The sequence below is a fragment of the Nilaparvata lugens genome, chromosome 6 (assembly GCF_014356525.2).
Source record: "Nilaparvata lugens isolate BPH chromosome 6, ASM1435652v1, whole genome shotgun sequence".
NCBI classification, from domain to species: domain Eukaryota; kingdom Metazoa; phylum Arthropoda; class Insecta; order Hemiptera; family Delphacidae; genus Nilaparvata; species Nilaparvata lugens.
In genome coordinates, this window is record NC_052509.1 from 10,990,482 (window position 1) to 11,014,673 (window position 24,192).

General features: G+C 33.4%; 1 protein-coding gene across 1 annotated transcript; it reads left to right on the forward strand.

Moving 5' to 3' along the window:
- Positions 1 to 207: 207 nt before the first annotated feature.
- On the forward strand, positions 208 to 20,993 carry LOC120351788. Its single transcript, XM_039430086.1, has 4 exons — positions 208 to 359; positions 5,532 to 5,745; positions 6,970 to 7,092; positions 17,023 to 20,993. The coding sequence occupies exons 2-4, from the start codon at positions 5,551 to 5,553 to the stop codon at positions 17,107 to 17,109; spliced, it is 405 nt and encodes a 134-aa protein (XP_039286020.1). The 5' UTR covers positions 208 to 359; positions 5,532 to 5,550; the 3' UTR covers positions 17,110 to 20,993.
- Positions 20,994 to 24,192: the final 3,199 nt, after the last annotated feature.

Sequence of the window (24,192 nt, forward strand, 5' to 3'; positions counted from 1 at the left end):
ATGATGAACATGACAAACATGTAAGGGCATGATAAACATGAATATGACTTGCTCAACATGCAACCTCTGTCCGGTATTCAAGAAAAACCTAATTGCCGTGACTGTAGCACGAGTTAGATCAGAACAAGGAATGGAACTAATCTGAACTGGAATAAGGAATGCTGATTATTCGGTGTGATTTATTTTTAAAAAGTCAGCTGTTCATATTTCATTTCATTTTTCTAAACAATTTTACCGTGCTCTGAACTCTGAATAATTGTTGGTTATGTTATGTATTGCATTGAATTCTGACGTTTTGCAATATTAATAAATTCTGGTTGCTGTCCCAAATGGGTTCTAGTGTTATCTGCCTTATTTCGGTAAGTATTTTAAAATTTAACTGTATTATACTTTAATGGCACAGATGATTTATGAGCAGAGAAAAACTGGAAATGGTTATGCAATCAATACAGGTATTGGGCTGTCTTGAATTCCTCTTTTTAGACTTTTATCATAAAAGCTTCAATTTGTATCCTTTATTCATAAAGAATTTATAAAATAATAATAATTGCTCTACAAATTTATTGTCGAGGAGTTTAGCTACAAATAAAGGTAACTTATGTATTTAAAAAAATCTTGAAAACCAATCCAGTTCATTGTGTATCTTCCAAGGTCTATAGAAAGACCTCGGTATCTTGAGATTTATTTTTGAGACTCCTCATATGAAATGATGCATCAAGACTGTAGCGTCGCCAGGATTTTGAAATTGGGGTTGTAAACCCAAAAATTGTGTGCTCATGAGAGGGTTGCTACACCACTGGATCATCATTTTAAATTAAAATCTTTTTGTAAACTTATAAAGAGTGTCACTAAAAATCTTATTGGCCCTCAACTACATAGCTTTATCACTTGAACCGTCTCAGATTAAACTTCAATATCCATGCCACATTATTATCTGGTTGTGCAAATAGTCTACTTCTCACACACTGCAATCTTGTTCAAACAAACATTCATTGTAGTAGAATACGCAGTTAAAATCTTATTATCTCCTACGCAACACTTTCTAATCCAATAATGTATTCTCATTGTGCTTATAGGAGCATTCAGTTTATTTATTTAGTTTAGGCCTATTACAAATCTTACGTCTCGACTTCCTTGTCAGAGATTAACAGTTTAATGATGATCCATCTTACATCAACACTGCTTTAGTTGCTCGACTGTCGTGAATCATTGCGGATTGAGGTACATTATTCCTTGTTCTAGAATATTGGTCACATTTTTCACATCTCACAGTACTGTTACTTACTGACACAGTACTGTATTACTAACTACGGTAAGCTATAAAAATATTTCTTTTCTTTTTGAGTGTAATGCTCACATACCTCAAGATTTAGACTTGTGCATGAGTGATTGCTATTGTAACTGTTGATTGAGTAAGTGTATGATTACTCATCTATTTTGATATCCATGACAAACTGCGAGTTAATAATTCGTTTTTGAACTATTATTACGACACTATATTAGACTATAGTGTAGTCATAATAGTTCAAAAACGAATTGTATGATTACATTGGATGCAAGTACCTGCAAGTGCACGACAGATTATGTATGAAAAAAATTAGAAATAGCCATTGAGACAAGTTGTGACTTGTCTGTAGCTGTTAACACTAAACGCAACCAGCAAGTGCACGCGTTTAGTGTGAGTGTTCCTATTGCTCTCTCCAGATTTTGTTTCTCATCTGCGCGCTTGGTCATGCATGATGCACATATACGCATCCAAAGTGATCATACTCAAAGAGGCAAAATATATAGTGAGGTCCACGTTATAATGGCAGTGTTTGATTACCAGTGGTATTGCTATCTTTGTCTATCATTCAACAAAGCGGATAGCGATATCTCTTTCTCGCTTTGCTCTGTTGCCAGATCGTCTTTTTACAATGTGAAATTGATAATTATTCAACAAAATATTCATATTAATTATGAAAATTTATTATGAAATTATTGAAAATATAATTTCTTGTTCAATGAAATATAATTGATAATTTTAAACGAGAATGAACAGTTAATATTAGCCTACATCAATAAACTGACAAGACAAGACATAAAAAATCTGACAAGACAGAGGATCGGCAACGTTGTTCTCCTATCTTTCTCCACTGCCATTATAACGTGGACCTCACTATAGTCGAGTGTATCTGAAGGTATAGTAGGTTGTATTAGAGTTAAGGTGTATTAGAGAAGGTAGCTGATACCTGAGAGTGTTGAAATAATGACTATAATAGCATATTCAAATGTGTTGCATCATATTGGAGGAGCGTAGGTAGGGTAGAACGTAGAAGGAAGATGAGAAATTTAGATACATTAATTATTAACGAAATTCTCAGCTACCTTTGCCGCTACCCTCTAGCTTCGACGTTCTTCTTATTCTTTAGATCAATGATCAAATCTTGGGATATAACCGTATTCTTCTGGTATCCTCATCACGTTCCTAGGAACGGAGAGTTGTCATCGGTTTATCCCCTCAGGGTTGTCTAGCAGGCATCTAGGGCGTCCTGCAATGTAGTTATCGGGTCCTTAGGTATCCGACTCCGTTCCACCATGCTTTGAGTTTTGACCCATTTGAATAATGCATTACCTTTAATGCTCTCAGATCTAGCTTTGCCTCTCCCACTATGTTTCGACTCTAGATGAAAAAGTGCTTTATCTAGGCTATATCAATAAAAATTGAGCCTAAATTTTGACATTCAATAACTTTTTCATGTGTGCACCGAATTTGATGTTTTTTTTAGTTCTGTTCGTTATGTTCAGGACCAGGTTTATGGCCTATCAAATTTATAATCCGACTTCAGGACTCTTTTCTACAGTCCTTCAAAGTTTACTAAGTAATCCTTATGGGAGAAGATTTGTGAGCTGGTTACACACAGAAATAAAAATCAGGTGTTATAATAATCGTCATACAACAGCCGTCAGTAGATAGTAGAAAATAGTGTGTGCTGCTCCATAACCGCCCATGTATTTTATTCTAAACGCCCCGACTAAAAACAAAATGACTGTTCTTTGTGTAACCATCCAGCAGTACGGCCTCAAGTTAAAGACTTAAGCGGGATGCACACCGGAGAAACGCGTTTCGTGAAAAAAGTTTCAGGAAACGTGAAACGAAAGTTTCTCGCAATCGACTGATAAGATTAAGCAGGGAACGTTTCTTTTGTATGCATGCGCGAGTGAAACGGATTGCATGAATAAAGTTTCATGAAAGAGGGCTTCACGAAATGCGTTTCTCCGGTGTGCATCTCCGGTGTTTACATGCTCTAAAGACATTGCTTTGTTTCGAATAATTGTGCTTTCTTCGGTGTTCAAAATTAATTGATTTTTAGTAAATTGTTTATTTTGCAGTTGGAAAAGTATCTTTATAAATAAAATGCCGCATTGTGCCTCCTCAGGTGTGCATCCAGCTAAAGTTTGTCATGAGACGCATTAAACTATTTGGTGGTACAAAGTTCGCCGGGCCAGCTAGTAATTTATAATATTACTACAAGTACCAACGCTCAAAATATAGTGAAAGAATGAAGGTAGATTTTATCAGAGAAGGTGGCTGAGTGTGTTCTGAAAAATGAATAATATATATTCAAGTGTGTCTGAACATATTGGATCGCGGAGAAGGTAAGGTAGAAAGGAGCAGTGAAATTTAGATACATGCTTCATTCAAACACTGTCAGCTACCTTTATCGTTTAAGTATACTCTACCTTCGTCTCTCTATGTTTTGACCCTAAGTCTGGTATACCGACCGACAGAGTAAATTCAGATCTCTGAGATAGAATTGAATAATTTCCTTTATTAAGGGCGGAGTTCAGACTCTAGGTCATCTCTGCCTCACACACTTTTAAGAGAAAGAGAGAAGTAGTTTTGGAGTAATTTATATTTATTAAGTAATTTTTTGTTAATCTCTTCACAGTATTTCTTTTCTAACTTTTCGAAGTCAATTTCATCATAGAGAAAAGATAGCTTTTAAGAAGATATCCCATGGTATAGGCTGTTTATGTCCCAAATTTCAAGTCGATTTTTTGTTAACTCAAGTCTATCATTACTGTATTGGCCGTGTGAGAGTGTAAGAACGGTACAGTATGAGAGACTATCAGAGTCACATATATATTCAGGAAAAGAACTTTGAGAGTGCCTTTTATCTCGTAAATGCTATAAGATCACTGTACCATGATACACAAATAATAATCAATACAGGTGATAAACGACTGGACGAAATGGTAGTCAACCAAGGAGTGAGACAATGGTGTAGTTTATCACCCACTTTATTCAATATATATCTTGACCACATTTTCCAAAAATGGAAATGTAGAGTAGGTTTAGGAATAGAACTTGAAAAGAACGTTCACCTGAATGCATTGTTATTTGCTGATGATTTCTGGATAGTGCAGGACAATTAAAATGACCTCCAAAGATCAGTCCATATCCTCAATGAAATAGGTCAGAAATATAATTTAAAAATATCAACCAAGAAAACAAAAATTATGGCATTCAGAGGCAAATATCCGGTCAGATCGAAAATTGTTATTAATAATACAGTTTTGGAACAAGTTTCTCAATATACACATCTAGGAAGTGACATTAGTTACAAAGATGAATTAGATATTGAGAAGAAAATAGGAAAGTTCCAAATGATATGTGGAAATATCAGCAGGACTTTGGGTAAAAAAGCTAAAACAGATACAATTATGAAATTTTATAAGGTAATGGCCGCTCCAGTCCTCCTCTATAGTAGTGAATCATGGGTTACTACGAAGCCACTTGAAAGAAGAGTGCAGGCAGCCGAGATGAGATTTCTCCGAAGAACCAAGGGATGTGACAGAAGAGATCATTTCAGGAATGAAGATATTAGGAAAGAATTGAAAATCTGCAGCATGAATGAACGAGTTACGGAGAATCGGCATCAATGGAGGGAGCATGTTCAAAGAATGTCAGCTGAAAGAATACCATTTAAAGTCTATAATTATTAGCCAGTAGGCAAAAGAGATGTTGGCAGACCACGCAAGCGGTGGCAATAATAGGATTTTTAATGTTTATTTGAATAATTGGCTAGATGTGAGTCGGAACAGGTTAAAACCTAATCCTTGTTTGTAAGAAGAAGAAGAAGAAAAGAACTTCTATTTCCCGGTTGCACAAAAGCCGGTTAAATTTTACCAAAGATTAATTTCACGAGAACCAATCAAAGAAGGCGCTTTTAAAAAGACGGCTTCTCTGATTGGTGCTCGTGGAATTAATCACGATTAAAATTTAACCGACGCACGTTCATACGTGCAACCGGTACTAGGATTATCAGCTTGAGTTAAGAGTGAAATTTGAAACATAAAAGCTCTATACATTCTATCTTATTATACTATATTCTCCCTATTGTTTCACGCACTGACACAGTAAGCCCAGATTTCTGTGAGAGAAGTAGTTTAGAAGTAATTGTAGTAAATTAAGTCATTTCTGTTCTCTAATGAAGTATTTTGTAATGTCTATAATAATTAATTTATTTCTGTATATCTGTTTGCAGTATTGTTCAGTTGGCGGTCATGAACCTTCAGGGGAATTCGACTCTATTAACGAGTAACTCGAAAGCGTCCCCCAAGTCTACCACCCACACTCCACCCCACACCACCGCCATATTGCCTCCAGATGAGAGCTTAAATGACGTCACTCAGCAGTATCCCACCAATCTCCTAGTGTTGATTGTCATCATCGGTGTCATCGCTGTCATTATTGCTATCGTAAGTCTTGATTTTGTTTGATTTAATTAAATTTATCGTCAACAAATCAATTTATCAGATGATCTATTCAGATCAACTTCAGCCTAGTAGCATAGAGAAGCAAGAGCGTAAGTAGATATCTCATGGTATAGGGTGTTTATGTCGCAACTTTTACTGTTATCTCAAGCCGATTACTGTCGATTATTGTCGATTTTTACTGTTTTGACCGGTTAAGAGTGTATGAACGGCACAATATGAGAGACTACCAGCGTCATAAAGCTTCACGGAAAAGAACTACATGGACTATCGGTTTGAGATAACAGTAAAAGTTGCGACATAAATGCCCTATACCATGGGATATCTATTTATGCTATTGTTTCTCTTTGCTAGTAGTGAAGTTGATATTTTGTTGGATATTTATGTTGACTTGGAGCTGTGCCATTGACTCAAGCTGGATACGCAAACGACAGTAAAGCCAGTTACACACACATCGTTTCTAGTTCGTATGATTTTTTGCCGTCCCTATGAATTTTATGAAATAAAACGGAACTTGGCCCTGCATGGTAAATCCAGCGAAGTTGAAAGCAGAAAATCCCTAACTTCTCCGTGGATATGAGCTGGTGCACCGCCATGCTGAAAGTAAAGGGACACTTGTTCATCTTGTTCAGCATGACGGTGCACCACCTCATTTCCACGGAGAAGTTTTAGTTTTGGATTTTCTAAACATTCGCTTTCAACTCCGCTGGATTGGCCATGCAGGGCCAATTACATGGCCACCTCGCTCACTGGATTTAACACTGATAGATTTCTTCCTGTGGGGTTTATTAAGGATAAGGTTTATGTTCCACCTCTACCAGACAATCTTAATGATCTCCGAAATCGGATCACATTCGGATCGCTGCGGTTGCACAAGTTACGCCTGATATGCTGATACAAGTGTGGCAAGAAATCGACTATCGGTGGGATGTATGTCGCATTACCAACGGCTGTCACATCCAACCAAAATAACACCCACACCTTAAACTTGAAGTGTTTGGTAACAGATACCTTTCTCAATTCTGTAAGTAATTTCAATGAATATGTGCTTTCAAAATTGTAAAATCCTTTTATAATCACTCTGTATTATCATATTGGATTTTTTTGTGTTTGAGTGAAGGGAAATATCCAAATTCCATACTTTCTGTGACGCTGAATACCCATTTTCAAACTCTAGTAATGTAATATTTTTCCGTTGTTTTCTTTCAGGTTCTGTTGATCCGTCGGAAAATGCGAATGGACCGGTTAAGGAATCGACTGAGGCCGGTGTACAGGTTTAGGGCGAGCGAAGAGGAGCTGCTTTTCGAGCGTAACGATTTCTTGCCCAAACAGGTCTCTTCTGTTTAACCAATTTTTATGTTTTTTAACTTTCACATTTTCCTTTCCACCATATCACAGATGTGATAACAGCGAAGTGTGTGCGAAAAAATCCGGTAGTTCGTCGGGACTCGAACCCGGGGCACACTTTCCTTTCGACCATATCATAGATGTGATAACAGCGCAAACTTTGTGTGTGCAAAAAAATCCGGTGGTTCAGGGATTCGAACCCGGGACCAACGGGTTGTTAGCAATGGCCTCTTCAGTACAAAGCATATCAAGACGACATCATCAGCTCTATATTAGTTGAGAAACCCAGGTGAGGTACTAAATAAATTACAGGAATGGAGGTGCTTGCTTGTGGATGTGATGTCTATAGATGCTGCTGCTTTGTATGTATTCATTTCTTTAATTTTAATTATCACAAGTTTTTTTTGTATATATTTCTCATAGTTTATTGTTGTGTAATGTGTAGTACATAATTGCTTACACTAGAGTGAGGTCCACGTTATAATGCCAGTGTTTGATCAGCTAGTGTACAGGGTCTGTATAATAAGTAACCGGACTGACCTCAGGAAATTTTTTACTGGCAAAATATGTACAATTTTTCTTCCGAAATCTTCAAAGTAGTCCCCATTGGAGTCCATAACACGTTGATACCGGATTTTCAAATCCCTGAACGCTCCATGGAAGTCGGCAACCTCAATGCTGTCTAGAGCCCTCGTCGTAGCACGTTGAACGTTTTCCAGAATCGCGAACCACGTCCCCTTAAGTTGTCTCTTGATCTTGAGGAACAAAAAGAAGTCCGGTGGTGCCATATCCGGGCTGTAAGGGGGATGTGGCAACGTTACCCTTGACTGTTTGGCCGGGTGGCACAAACTCTTCGTGAACGGCCATTACTACAGAGAGGTGCTCCGTCGACTAACCGCCCGGGTTCATCGAGTCCGTCAGGGATTGCCGATTCGTGGATCCTCACGACAATGCTCCGTCGCACACCTGCCTACTCGTCACCGAGCAGTTGGCCATACAGTCGAGGGTAACGTTGCCACATCATCCTTACAGCCCGGATATGGCACCACCGGACTTATTTTTGTTCCCCAAGATCAAGAGACAATTCAAGGGGACGCGATTCGGGTCTCTAAAAAACGTTCAACGTGCTACGACGAGGGTTCTAGACAGCATAGAGGTTGCCGACTTCCAGGGAGCGTTCAGGAATTGGAAAATCCGGTATCAGCGTGTTATCGACTCCAATGGGGACTATTTTGAAGATTTCAAAAGAAAAATTGTACATATTTTGCCAATAAAAAATTTCCTGAGGTCATTCCGGCTACTTATTATACAGACCCTGTATTGCTATCCTTGTCTATCATTCAATAAAGCAGATAGCGCTGTCTCTTTCTCGCTTTGCTCTGTTGCCACATCGTCTTTTAACAATCTAAATGTTGCCTAATGAAATATATTCGATTATTTTAAACGAGAATGAACAATTAATATCACATCAATAAACCTATAACAGCTATCGTCTATAGAAGGTATTGACAAGACTGAGGATCGGCAACGTTGTCCTTCTATCTTTCTCCACTGCCATTATAACGTGGACCTCAATATAGTATTTACATAAAAATTGAGAATCCAAGTACCCTCTTTTATTTTCCTTGCCCTACCTATTACCTAAGGAAAGTATTGCTTTCCAAAAAATGTAAGGTACCCTAATTTCAAGTTTTCTATGCGTTCCTCTGAGTCCAAAAAACATGATTCGACATAAAGGCCTGCTGCAAAGTAGACCCACGCTAATCCACGAAAAGCAACCCACGCCGTGGGATGTTTTGTGAACCATTGCTAAGCTTCTCTAGACATCTGTGTAACACATGCAATGAATAATCCACTTGTCAGCTGGTTGATTACGAATAACCCTTAGCAATGGTTTACAAAACATCCCACGGCGTGGGTTGCTTTTCGTGGATTAGCGTAGGTCTACTTTGCGGCGGGCCAAACACTCGAGTGAAGAGATTAAATATGACATTATAAGTCGAGCATGTGTGAGAAATAAACTTAAGGTAACTTTGATTCTTAATTTTTATGTGTTGAATCAGTATGCTTCTACTTTGAATTATCTACTAATCTTTTTGAGTATTTCGTAATTTGTTTCGCAAAGTATCTTCCTATTCTAATAAATATTTTGCTTACTTTATTAGGTTTTGATAAATAATTATTGTAATCATTTCATTTATTGCTTGATTTGTATCTATCGTCTATGATTTGTCTTGATTTCATCTTTTCTCTTCTAGTTGTTGCAGAGTTCCTTCTTATTTCTATCAATCTTCTTATAAACCTTGCTTACTGTTTTGGTTTTTTTTTTAATTTTCTTTGATAGTTTGATCTGTATAATATTCTCGTGCATTGCCCACCGTTTCTTGCATTTTCTTTTTACATTTATTAGGTAGCCTAATATTTTTTGGCTTACTTGCATTCTATTCTTACCTCCAATTTGTAATATTTTTTTGGCTTTCCAAACTGTGCTACCTGTATCAGATTAAACTTTTTATTCGTGATATTTTTCAAAGTTTTTTGATTTGTATATCATCAAGCTATCAAAATGGAAAAGGTTTCTCAGGAAAACATTTTTTTCTGATCATTACTTTTTGAGATATGAGCGCCTCAAGTTTAAATTTTTGGGACAGAACATTTCAAATTCGATAAGAGATAAATCCATGAGATTTAGAGGATAGATCTTTCATGGTATTGTCGATCTAGTAAAACAAAAATTTTCTGAAAATATCAATTTTTAAGATAGTTATTCAATTTACCAAAAATAACTTTTAGTTGAGTTATTTTTGGTAAATTGAATAACTTTTCCAAAATTGATATTTTCAGAAAATTTTTGTAAAACCGCTTCAAGACACCCGTTCAGACGACAGGTCTAGGGACGTAAGAGGACGTCGCCGTCAAGCCAAATTCAACCGGTAAAAGCTCACCGCCAAAACCAAGGTACTGTAACCCCGAAGATAAAGCAACGTACAGACCAACGAAAGTGCAGTGTAGTGAAACAAAGGTTCATTCGAGAATGTCAATCAAAAGTGGGGATTCAAAATTATTATGAAATGGGTTATATGGGTTACTATCGACGAAATTTGGGTTCAACGGGTTTTTTTTCTTTCTTGAGTAATTTCATGTTGAAATTAATTGGTTATTTTATGACTGATCTTGTTTGGTTTTGTGACGTATTGCTATCTAAACGGGGATAGTAATGCGCCCCCGAATCAGATGAAGAATGTCAACAAAGTAACATGATATTGTTGTTTCTGTTGTTCGATTTTAGTTGCCACTGTTTATTGAAGTTGTTTGTATTTTTTTTTAATTATTTCAAATTGTAGTGTTATTCTATAGTATAAACCTATTAAATCAGGCATGGCAAGATTAATTGAAGTTTTCTTGACTCTAGCCCGTTCACCTGCATGAATTAGGTATAGACTCAGGTATTTTCTAGATGTGTCGGCCTATTTCTAAATTCTAAATTTTATTCAAAATTATCTTCTTTGGCACACAACTGCGCCGACTCTGCTGTCTAGAGATATTTAAATCTCTGGAATTCAAATTTCCTAAAAAAATTAAATTTTTCATAACTTACTCTAATCATACTAGATCAATTTTTCTGAGTCTATACTTAATAATTCATTCTGTGAACGTGTTAACTGTCAATATTTTGGGTTTGGAGTTGAATGAATAATTTATAGTTGCTACTCCAATTTTTCTGATGTTTAAATAATTGTAGATGAAATAGGAAAGTTATTCAGTTATGTTAAACCATTAAAATGATAATCTTTTGAAGTGCTTAAAGATAAAGTCAAGTATCATTGATGCTTAAGTTGAAAGTATTCTGAAACTTCATATTGAAATTGATTATTGAGAAATTAAAGGTTTTACGGTAGAATAAAATTGGTAGAAGAAACTAAGATAGGTGAAAAACAACTGATTCTAAGTACTGAATAAAATTTTTGTATTCTGTAATTCCGTGAATGATGATAGAAATTATTGTAATGTCAACGTACGTATTCTGGTCTCACGTCTGGTAGTGGAATATCATTATAGTAGTAGTGAAAGTGAATATTGAGATTTTAAAGGTCAACCCAAGTAAATTAGGAAAATTGGGAAATTATTATGGGAGAATGTTTGAGGAAAATAGGAAATTTTTTTGATAAGTTTAGGTAGATCGAAGGTCATCAGAGAATAAATAGGAAACTGTTTTATTAGTTATTGTTGATATGTAGTTTTGAAAAGTTGATGAGTAGTTTTGGCCTTGAGATGTTTAAACTAAATAATTGGGTATTGTAGATTAAAGTTGAAACGATAATCAAATGGGAATTTGTATGAAAATAAATTGATTCAGATGAGGCTGTTAAGTCCCTTTATCAGTAATGTTTATTCTCGAAAAGGTGAATCAGTTTTATTATTGGAAATATTTTTTTTTAGGTGTGATTTTTGCGGTAGGCATGCGTAGTTATAGTGTAAAGATCCGTTGTGTTGGTAACGTTTCCTGTAGACTGTGGGGAATTTTTTTGTTTGTTTAGTTGAGACTCAAGATTTAGAGGAGGACAAGGGGATGTCCTGCCTGTGTGTGTTGTTGTTGAATTTAGGTAATCGGCGCGAGTGTAGGCCCGTGTCCAGAGAGAACGGAGCACTGCCCGAAAGCTGTCCATGTAACAAATCAAGGAATTTAGCTGTGACTAACCTTGCAAATTTGTACGGTGGGAATTGTATAATTTTAGCGAAAGGCACCGAAGATGGTGTGAGCTAAGATTTAATTGTATCTAGTAAACGGTCTGGTTCATTCGAGAGTTATGGGGCTCGTCAGTAGAATAACGTAAACCGAAATCTAGAATATTTAGTGAGTCTTCGTAGTGATTGTAAGGAAAACAATCAGCGTAATGCAGTTTAGGAAGCCCAGTCAAAGGTTCGTTAATGTTTGGTAGGAAAGTCAGCCGCAAAAACACAAGTAAAAATTGGTAAAAAAGGGTATTATTGAGTTTAAAGTTGCTTAGAAATTTGGTATGGTAACGAAAATTGAAGGTTTTAGACAATGAATATTTAAAGTGATTAGTTAGGTATACAAATAAAATAACAGAGAAACTTTTTCGAGTACCTAGGTAATGTTAAATGGTTATCAGTGAAAGTAGAAATAAATATTGGAACACTAATGAACGGGTTAAATTAAAATAAAATTAACAGTGAAATTCTTCTAGTTGAATTTGAAATGAAAAGGGAAAAATCTATTGAGTTAAGCATGAGTTTAAATTATTCTGTAGTTGAGAGTTGAAAGGTTGATTAAAAATTTAAATGGGGATATAAGGTAGAAATATGTAGGGAAATTCGTGTCAAAAAGGAAATAGAATTTTTGTTGGGAAAATTAAATTGAGGTAATTAACAGTAGTAGGACCCTTTAGAGATAAGTAGTCAAAAAGAATTAATAAATAAAAAAAATAGGAAAATCTTTAATGAAATGATAAATTTTTTAATGATGAATAGTAAAATTGCAATCAAGTTTTCCATGTGAATAAGTTGGAATGTTTTGAGATCTAGTTAAATATGAAGTCTATAGTTGAGAAATAATTATGTGAGGCTCCAGTAAGGTTGAAAATGTCAGTGAACTTGAGAATCAGTAATAGTGTAATAGTAGTCTATTAATGTGTTAATGTATTGGTAAATTTCATAATGTTGATGATCAGAAGTCAAGCATTAGCAGTCCCAAGCTAGTTGATCGAGTTGAATTTCCATATTATTAAATCATACGATGAAAAGTATGCTTCCAGTGTTTAGAGAAAATGTCACGTACTCTAGTGAGAAGCGAAATACAGAATTATTATTGTCGATTAAAGCCTGGCACCCGATATCATAGTTTTGTTTTGACTGGCGTTCTGTGGTAAAGGTTTCCTACTGGAATATTATAATGAAAAGTGATTTTCTCATGATTGTGGAATGCAAAATCGCGCTTGTGTCATATAGCTCTCGCGTTGATCTAATAATGCAATTTCAATCATTGTTATCTTTGAATCGTAGCCTATGTAGAATAGTATTGCCTACTGAATTGCTTTATATTGTTGAAAATATATTGCACTCTCAACTCTATAGTAATGATAGTTAGATTTCAATACATTCAGCTGAGTGAAAAAGTTTCATCCTTTACTATTATGATCAAACGTACTTCATATTTTACAACAGCAGAGTAACATAGAACCAATTAAAACTATGATGTCTTTTAAACGTTTTCCCTTGTTAGAGTTTGCCAAGAAAAACCAGGGACTCAATAAGTGATTGAAGTATTCAAGATTATTATACTCGGTCCGTCTTTAGTACCTACTTAAAGGGTGGACACGTCCATATTGTTTTGTCCTGACTCTTGCCACAGTTTTAAAGACTCTTGCCACAAATCTCAATTAGATATACATTTTGCTGAATTTCGGAATGATTAAAGAGATTTCTTTTGAAGAGGGCCCGCTTCAAATTGGATCCTACTATCAATCCAGAAATTCGACTCTCCAAATCATACAGAATGCCTCTATGGTAACATATCCTGATTAGATTTCTTTTTGCGTGTTTCACACCGTAAGGAAGGGGAGTGTGCCGAGCACTCCTTTTAATTCAGGCCTTTTCCCAAGTTATAATAGTAAATTTAATACGCAATAGACTAGAGCCATTATTGTAAGTGAGTTAGCGAAATAAATTATTTTCTCTCTCTATTATGAACGGCCATGACTTCGAGTTTCCCATGATAGATATTTAAAATTGTGGCTCCGAGTCGTCGAGGAATGTAGATTATGGAATTATCTCTAAAACTTAGCCTTCTTGTCGCGACATAAGTGCGATAAGTTGGAAAACAGCAAGCATTGAAATTATAACAAACTACCGATTTTGCAGTTACTATTTGGTCCAAAGGCTCTAGAAGCCACGCGACGATTGGTCAAATTGATTCCATTCGCCAATAGGAGACCTGTTTCTAATACAGTAGTGGGGATTCCCCAGTCGAGAGACCAGATTACGTTCCGGAGGACACTTTGCTAGGAGCACTACGGGAGTAAAGATGTAGTCACTTTGTTTCCCCCTTTTTGGGCAGGTTTATAAGTTTATTTCAGTAGTTAATGTAGGAGCTAGTTTTATTTTTTATTAATGTTTAAATTTACTAGTAGTGCCATGTCCTGAAAGGTTTAATTGTGTTTCTTCATCATGTACAAATAATTGTTTCTTCAAATAACCGCTAAGCGGTTCATGTGTGTCCCCAAACCAACTTCTTGTACTACCACCCCTTTGGTTCCGCAACTTTATGTAAAACCGCTTCAAGACACCGTTCAGACGACAGGTCTAGGGACGTAAGAGGACGTCGCCGTCAAGCCAAATTCAACCGGTAAAAGCTCACCGCCAAAAACAAGGTACTGTAACCCCGAAGATAAAGCAACGTACAGACCAACGAAAGTGCAGTGTAGTGAAACAAGGTTCATTCGAGAATGTCAATCAAAAGTGGGGATTCAAAATTATTATGAAATGGTTATATGGGTTACTATCGACGAAATTTGGGTTCAACGGGTTTTTTCTTTCTTAAGTAATTTCATGTTGAAATTAATTGGTTATTTTATGACTGATCTTGTTTGGTTTTGTGACGTATTGCTATCTAAACGGGGATAGTAATGCGCCCCCGAATCAGATGAAGATGTCAACAAGTAACATGATATTGTTGTTTCTGTTGTTCGATTTAGTTGCCACTGTTTATTGAAGTTGTTTGTATTTTTTTTAATTTTCTTTGATAGTTTGATCTGTATAATATTCTCGTGCATTGCCCACCGTTTCTTGCATTTTCTTTTTACATTTATTAGGTAGCCTAATATTTTTTGGCTTACTTGCATTCTATTCTTACCTCCAATTTGTAATATTTTTTTGGCTTTCCAAACTGTGCTACCTGTATCAGATTAAACTTTTTATTCGTGATATTTTTCAAAGTTTTTTGATTTGTATATCATCAAGCTATCAAAATGGAAAAGGTTTCTCAGGAAAACATTTTTTTCTGATCATTACTTTTTGAGATATGAGCGCCTAAAGTTTAAATTTTTGGGACAGAACATTTCAAATTCGATAAGAGATAAATCCATGAGATTTAGAGGATAGATCTTTCATGGTATTGTCGATCTAGTAAAACAAAAATTTTCTGAAAATATCAATTTTTAAGATAGTTATTCAATTTACCAAAAATAACTTTTAGTTGAGTTATTTTTGGTAAATTGAATAACTTTTCCAAAAATTGATATTTTCAGAAAATTTTTGTTTTACTAGATCAACAATACCATGAAGAATCCATCCTTTAAATCTCATGGATTTATATCGTGCTGAATTTGAAATGTTCTGTCCTAAAAATTCAAACTTTTGTCGCTCATATCTTAAATGATCGGAAAAAAATGTTTTCCTGAGAAAACTTTATCATTTTGATAGTTTGATGATATACAAATTGAAAAACTTTGAAAAATATCACGAGTAGAAAGTTTATTTTTAGCCTTTGCACAGCCTTGAAACGTTTGGACAAATTATATTTGTTGTTTGTTTTGTATATATTATATTTACTAATATTTCTTGCAAAGATACATATTTTTATATCTTGCTTTCTCTTCATTGATATCTGTTTTTTTTTTTTTTGTTCTTGTTCGTTCTAACCCCAGCATGTGGATTAGGAAATCGAATGAAGAAAATTATACTGTATTAGGCGGGATATAGTAATACTCATCCATTATAATTAAAGCACTAGAATATTCTCTGAAATCACAAATTTATTTCGAAAACATTTTATACATGTTTAAACACATTTGGTGTCTACAGTGTCAGTCACTATAGACAATTTAAGGGGGTGTCGAAACATGTGTGTAATTTTTAAAAACAAATTCGTGAAATTGAATAACATTCTAGTGTTTTCACTAATAAAAAATCTTTTATGATTTTTCTTTAAGAATAATTTGAAACAAACTTCCAAGATGAAATACTAGGACGCATCAATAATTATTGAAGCTCCTAAAACTGCAGATATTTTATCTGTAATTCATTCACTTGTACAACATAACGAAATAATAATCGATACACAAAATAATCAATTAATGAAATTCCAATAAATTATATATTATGCTATCAAGTAGACGGAAGAATCCTGAAACTGCAGATATTGATAACTAGCACAAAGAATAGCCAGATGAGAATTATAATCTAAATTCTGGAACCCTAATTTACCTCTACTATATTTATTCTAATTTACTTTGAGCTATTTTCCCCCTTGATGTGAATATTTGTTTTTCAACAGTGTTCAGTTTACTTCATAGTAAACATACTAGCATATTTTCATTTTTGTAACTAGCAGGTCAGGTAACCCGTGCTCCGCAAGGGGCTATTTTAAAATTTGACGAACTGAACACTTGACGTGATGAAATCTTGAAGAATTGAAAATAGGCCTATAACCATCCCTGGTTAATTAATAATCTATTTGCAAAATTTCAAGTTAATCAGTCCAGTAGTTCAGATGTGATGATGCGTCAAACATAATTTTTCTATCCCGTGCGTCTATAAGCCAGTATTTCCTTTATCATAGTATAGATTTTGTCTATTTGTTACTATTTGTATACATGAGCATTTGAACTATTGCAATTTAGTTTTAATTTATAGCCTACCTTTAACAACACTTTCACCCGGTTGTACAAAAGTCTGTTAACTTTTAATCCTGATTAAATGCCACGAGAATCAATCAGAGAAGTTATCTTCTCTGAAAAACCTTCTCTGGTTCTTGTGGTATTTAATCATGATTTAAATTCAACAGGCTTTTGTGCTACTGGGCATTTGTAGATTTTCTATGTGTTCTTCTATCAAATAGGTACTGTACTCTTGTTTTCAAATAAATTATTAATTTGAATTCTACTTCTTTTCCAGATGTACTTCACATTCGAGAACAATATGGATTTCTACAACGGGAACTATCCTCCTAAAATCCATAGGAGTTATTCTGCTAAAATCTAAGACATCTATGGCTTTCTTCATGTTAGAAATAAATTATTCATAAACCTGTAGTCATAAATGTGTCATAAGTTCATAAAGTAGCCTGTAGTCATACATTCGTCATAATACCATGACACTGTTGTCTTCCATTGACTTATGACATTCAAATTATCCATAAAAATCAGCTTTACTTGGTATAGTAACTCATCATATCTTCAATGAAATATAAACCCTGATGGAATTGAGATATTATTTAAATTTCTTAAGAAATTTTCTTGATTATAATCAATTTTATATTGATAAATTCAGTTTAATGTAATCAATATTGATGATAATAATTACTTATCAATGACCTAATAAGAGGGTACAAATTATTCGTATCAGCGTATCAGTATAACTATTATAGTTTCTCTAATCATATCACAATATACATAAGACTAGTCACAAAATATGGAAACTGTATTGTAGTATTATAAAAACACTGTATTTTCTTCCAGTATTAAGAGTATAATAATATTCATAACGAGGCAGCTATTCTTATAGATTTTATAAAATCGATTATTTGCCATAGTAAATTAATGTAATTATATGAAGTGAGTGATTAATGAGAAAGTGTGGTAAAGTTTTTGTGGAAATTTTAAATTTAGGTATACAAATTATTTTTAAATTGGATGATTTGAATGAAAATAGAAATGAAATAAGAAAGTAGAAAAGGATAATTTAGAACGAATGTAGAAGACAAAATTTGAAACGAAATATAGAATTGTAAGTTTTTATAAAAATGAATATGAAATGAAAGTGAAAAATGGAAATGTATTGATTTCATAAAAAACTATTCAATTTAAAAAAATGAATAATTTATCCAAATGTCTTTGCTTCTAAAACTTATTCACATTTTACTTGAATTTTAAATAAGTTTAGAAATGAAACACAGTGCAATAATATATGGTATTTTACTTGTTAAACCAGTTTGGAATTTTACAGACAATTTATATATTATTTTTTTGATTTTACTAGGAGCTAGAAGATGACAATTTGCTGTGTCTATCATTTTATTGTACTTATTTATTTTATTGATATTTTATAATAAATGAATGAACTTGAGTAAAATATCATTGGGCGTTTCAGTAAAGATGTTATCATTTTGAAGAGTTTGTACGGTTATCCAACCTTGTTTATTTTCATAATAGTTCTTTTTTAAAATCCAAATTTTTTACTAATGGATTCTTTGCAAAATTTATTACCAGGATAATATTATTTGAAAAAATGTTCTAATTCTACTGAGAGAGTTTTCAATTTGTGTACACCCTAATTCACTGCTTGTGACCAGTTTTTAATATATTTTTCAGCAAACGGTATTTTCATATTTCATTTTAAGTTTTATATCTCATATTATTCAATTCAGTTTTAATCGCTCTTTAATGTTAAATTTGTTATAATCTGTTTTCATGGATCCTTTAAATTAAATTGAACAATAAGTTAGTAATAATAGAATCTTAACGTAGTCATAACTACAGTATATGATTTATAACTGTATTAATAAATTTATAAATACATAATCCATGATATGACCATTCTAATAGTGCAATGAAATTACGGACTAAGAAAATGTTTGTACCGTGTTTATAATTCAAGTATTTATCAGGTAATCATATCATTATTGATAATATCATTATAATTGATGAATTCAAATTATTATAAACAAATTGTATTGCTATATTAAGATGGTGAACTAGGAAAATTATAGTCTTGCCTTACTACGTTGAAATCGCGTTTAATTGATTAGAAGACTAATCAACTGTTTTAATTTAATTTTACTTTAATAAAATTATAGTCTTGCCATACTAAGTTAAAATCACCTTCAATTGTTTAGGAGTTTAATTGCGTCCAATTGGATTTCAATCATTTCAGTCTCAATTATTTATAAAACATACCTACTAACCTCTTTTTTCATAAAAACCTAACTTACCTTTGGTAGCGTACTTCTTTATTTTGAAATAACTTATTGTCATCTCTTGAATAACATATTTTCCCTTGAATATTCTAGAATGCAGTACTTTTATTGATATTACAACTGATGGAGAAATATTAATAGTAGATTAAAAATCAATGTTAATTATTTTTCTTATTTTAGACTTATCTAAGTAATTTATTATTAATTTTAAAATTTTATTTTTCAGTGCATCAGTATTCTAAAATGTGATTTTTTAGTGTATCAGTTTTCCCTATTGCTTTAACTTATAATCCTGTTGATTTTGGCCTATCTTAATGTACAGAACTACTTTAAACCAAGACCAAAATTATTTTTCTATCAATATAAATATTTCTTCATTTAAATAGTTTTTGTTAATAAGACCAAATATTCAGTTTTATTAGTATTCTCAAGTTAATTAAATTCAAAAAATTAAATTTAAAATTAAGGAGTGGCCGTAGTAGAGTGGATCAGATGCTGGCTTTATGATTCAGAGGCCCGGGTTCAAATCCCGGCCCGGGCAAGATATTTATATCGGGCCACTCCCGTGTTTCGGATGGACACGTTAAGCCGTCGGTCCCGGCTGCCTAAAAAGCAGTCGTTAGGTCATGTCAGAGGCCCTGAAATTGATCAGCTGCGACCTGAAAACTCTGACACCAGACCTGAGCCAGCCAGGTTACTCGATATTATTATTATTATTATTAATTCAAATTGAATTAAATTGCTCCAATTTCGTACACAAAACAAAAATACATTTTTTATTCGTTTCTTTGCTGAACAATGCTTGTTATCTGCTCGTTTTTATACTTCCCACTTTTTTGTTTTTATTCACCATCTTTCATCAAATCCTTACAAGAATATTATAGTGTATTTCTATCTTTCCCATATCCTTCTCTCATCCTCCATCATTCATCACTTATTTTTAATCAATTCTCTTTCCAAATGTTTTTCTAGTCTAGCTCCAGGTTTTAGATCTAGAATGAAGAAGTGATACCAAACTCAATGAAATTAATAGATTATACACTTATTTTCCAAAGTTTTCTTTAAAATATGTTATGCTTTGAATTGAAAATTCAGTGCTCTCTAGAACAATAATTCATATATTTTATTGTATCCTACTGTATTTATCTACTATGAACTGTCTTTAATTATCTTCCTATTTTATCTAATTACAATTACTGTACTGTGATCTACTGTGTAATGGGAAAGTGATCAATCTTAATTTCCCAAGAACATTAATAATTTTCTATTGTATTAGAATGTATTAAATTGTATTGTATTAAATTGATTTGCTCATTTTTATAAATTAACTTATTAGATTAGTACCTATCTATGTTATTTTCTTTTCAATCTAAGTTACTCCCTTCATTTTAAACAAAATTTTGATTTGTCAAATTAAAATTTGAAGAACAAAAGTACTTAGCAGTGATAATGATATATTATCTTACCAATAGATTATCCAATAAGAAGTAACATGTCCTCTCCCAATCATATTATTGTATAATATAATGATTTGGGATTGTCAATAAGTCTCATACAGAGTGTTACAAAATTACCTGTACTTTACACTTTAAAAATTCATAAATATTACAAAATCAAAGCTAAAGAACTGGTTTCATTATTGCTTTGCAACATTTGGAGTATTATATTTACAAACGATTCATTAGAATGTTCTTAGTCATGCATACGTTTTGATTGGCTAGCAATCAATAACAGGAACCAATAGGAATCGTGGATCAAGATACCGTAATATATAGAAACGTTCCGATTTTGGTTTACCATTGCTGAGAAGAAAAGAACACCATTCATTCTTATAGAGGTGCTCACACACACTTGGAGTCTTCTAATGTGTGAAAACCTCCATAAGAATTAATGGAAATCTCTTCATAGATACGGACCTGAGAAGTTGTTTCTTCTGTGAACTGTTATAATTTATCAGGAATTCTTCTAACTGTTTTGATTGAATATTATTATGTAGAAGAATTTATAAATATTTATCCAGTTCAAGTCACACCCAAACTAGTTCTTTAGGATTATTCAACGTTTCATTTTTCTCAAACTATAGAACCATTTTTGAAATTATTAGACTATGTTGTTTCATTCTTGATCAATGGTATTTCTACAATGTTTAATGTATTTTTAAACTAAAGAATCATTTTTGAATTATTACACAATGTTTTTTCATTCTTGATCAACGGTCTTTCTAAACAATAAAATAGCCTACAACATACTGCACCAATACCAGTAAATAATAATTGTATTCTATTTTTATATTATATCTCCATTTTTCGACAATATCAATAATAATTATTGTAATAAATGTATAATTGCCGATAAGATACCTACCGTATGTAAGATACTATATAAATATTGGTCTACAGTATCATCTATAGTTTATAATTTAGTGTAAAGTTTTGTATAATATTTATGCACGTGTTTGTTACCGTACCTTGTATTGTGATTTTGTAATAAATTGAGCGAAACATTTGTAGGCAATAAAGTTATTTCTACTATTATTCTAGTGTTTTATTTCCTCAATTCATCAGTAGCTGAGCTGATATTTAATTCAAAAGGCTCCGCTGCACAACATCCTGTTTAATTTTAACCGTGATTAAATGCCACGAGGAGCATTCAAAGAAGCCTTCTCTGATTGGTTCTGGTGACTTTTAATCAGGATTAAAATTTAACATGCTTCTGTGCAACTCTTTTTTAGGGACAAAACCTAGTAGAAAACTGAGTTCTTAATCAAATGAATACCATGGGATCTTATGAGAGCGTTCATACATTGGTAGACTGCGGATGTGTGAAAACTCTCACCAACAGTTTTATCAATCAATCAATCATCTTTATTCAAATATACATAAAAATGTACAAGAATGCGTCAATTAAAAAAAATATTTCCTTGAAGATATAGCATGACAGTCATAACAAATACATAAAAATTTACAATACTTATCTAATAGTCTTCAAGGATGGTTTTCCAGAAACTCATCCACCGAGTAATAGGCTTTTTCTATAAGGAATTTATGAAGGTTAGCTTTGAATTTTCTCAATCCACAGTTAGTTGATAATAGTTTCAAAAAGCTTGGAAGTCTATTATAAAATTTGCACCCTGCTTAGCTAGGCTTCCTCTCAAATAATTTCCTCCTATGAGGCTGAGTTACAAAGTTTTCTCTCCCTCTAGTGTTATATGAATGTGTATCGGCTCTAATTCGGAAATTCGTTTTATTTTGGACAGAATGCACAATCAGCCTGAAAATGTAAATAGAGGGTACTGTTAGTAGGGATAGTGATTGGAATGTTTCTCTACAAGGGTGGTTGTATCCGAGCCCCGCCATATACCTTATCGCTTTCTTCTGTTGTACAAATACTCTTTGAATATTTTCCTTTGAAGTACCACCCCAAAGCTCTATACCGTACACAACATAGGAATAAAATGTAGCAAAGTACGCTACTTTAACGGTGTTGTGTGGAACATACTTCACCATATTTCTGATAAGGAAGAGACTTTTACTTATTTTCCTGATCATACTATCAACATGTAAAGACCATGTCAGCCTTTCATCAAAATTTACCCCTAGCATATTAACAGAGTCAGTGCTTTCAATTTCATTATCACCAATATATAATTGGGGAAGTATAGGAACATTTTTAAAATGTATAAAAAATTTGGCTTTTCATAGAGTTTATTGATAGACAGACATTATTGAAATACTGGACCACAGCGTTGGTTGAGATGTTCATGTCTATTTCAAGATTATTTACATTTTCATCAGTAAATAAAAGAGTAGTTGTGTCATCAGCGTAGAGTGTAAAATGGACATCATCTGATACAGCTGAATGCAGATCTGATATGTACAAAAGGAAAAGTAGTGGAGCCAGGATTGAGCCCTGAGGGACTCCAGTTTTTAGTTCTAATTTAAAGGATGAAACTTCTCCAAAGGGCGAAGTTAGACAGACATACTGAGTACGCTCAATCATATATATGATTCCATTAGTGTGTGAGAGATACCTCTTACTCCTAAGCTACGCAATTTATTCAAGGGGATATCAAAATCGACGCAATCAAAAGCTTTTGAGAGGTCCAGCAGTACAGCTGAAGAGAAATTCCCCTTATCTAATTCATCCAGTACTTTTTCATATAAGTTTATAGCTGCACCAATAGTTGATCGCCCCTTGACAAAACCATACTGGTAGGAAGGAATAAGCTTGAATTTAGTTACCTAAGTAACTAGTCAGACGCAAATATATTATTTTTACAAAGATTTTCGAAAGAGCAGGCAGGATAGAAATAGGGCGATAATTTGAAATTTTAGTTTTTTCACCTTTTCTATTCTCTTTCTACACAGCAGAGTCATAGATTAAAGTTTATTCTATGACTTTGCTGTGTAGAAAGAGAATAGATTGTTTAACAATCTAGTATAGAAGTTTTATTTGGCAGAGTTAAAATAACTGGTATGCATGAATTTTGCCAATCCTTCAGTTTGTTAATAAGACTGTACATTATTGGCTGGAATAACTCACCCTGTATTTTAGCGAAACGTATCATATTATAGCATGATACTTGTTTGGTCAACCTCTATCCATAGCCCAAAATATCAACCAAATCTTAGAGATTTGCATTTTTCATGATATCCAAGAATAAAAAATACATCATGGATTTTTGCAAAAATGGTCAGAAATTGAAATCGCTCAAACTCTCAGGAATGATAGTACTTGACGAGAGGAACAATAATATGTCATCACATTGATGAAATTCACTCCTATTCTTGAGTTATAATAATTTTAAGATAAGTGATTTTTCTGCTTCCAGAGAGTGGAGTAAAGATTTTATGTTTCAGTAAATAACTCACCCTGTATTGTAGCGAAATGCCTCATATTATAGCATGACACTTGTTAGGTCAACCTCTATCCATAGCCCGAATATCAACAAAATCTGGGAGATTTGCATTTTTCATGAAATCCATGAATCAAACATCATGGATTTTTGCAAAAATGGTCAGAATTAAAATAGCTAAAACTCTCATTGTTAATGATCCATTCGGGCTTGAAACAAGTTCAATCAAATAAAAATTTAAAATTTTGATTTGAAAGATCAGTAGAAAATTTAGTATTATACCTTTCTTATACAA

Coding starts and splice junctions, on each gene's coding strand:
- LOC120351788 (XM_039430086.1), top strand. CDS start 5,551: ATGAACCTTCAGGGGAATTCGACTCTATTAACGAGTAACTCGAAAGCG. Junction 5,746..6,969: donor TCGCTGTCATTATTGCTATC/GTAAGTCTTGAT, acceptor GTTTTCTTTCAG/GTTCTGTTGATCCGTCGGAA. Junction 7,093..17,022: donor ACGATTTCTTGCCCAAACAG/GTCTCTTCTGTT, acceptor CTTCTTTTCCAG/ATGTACTTCACATTCGAGAA.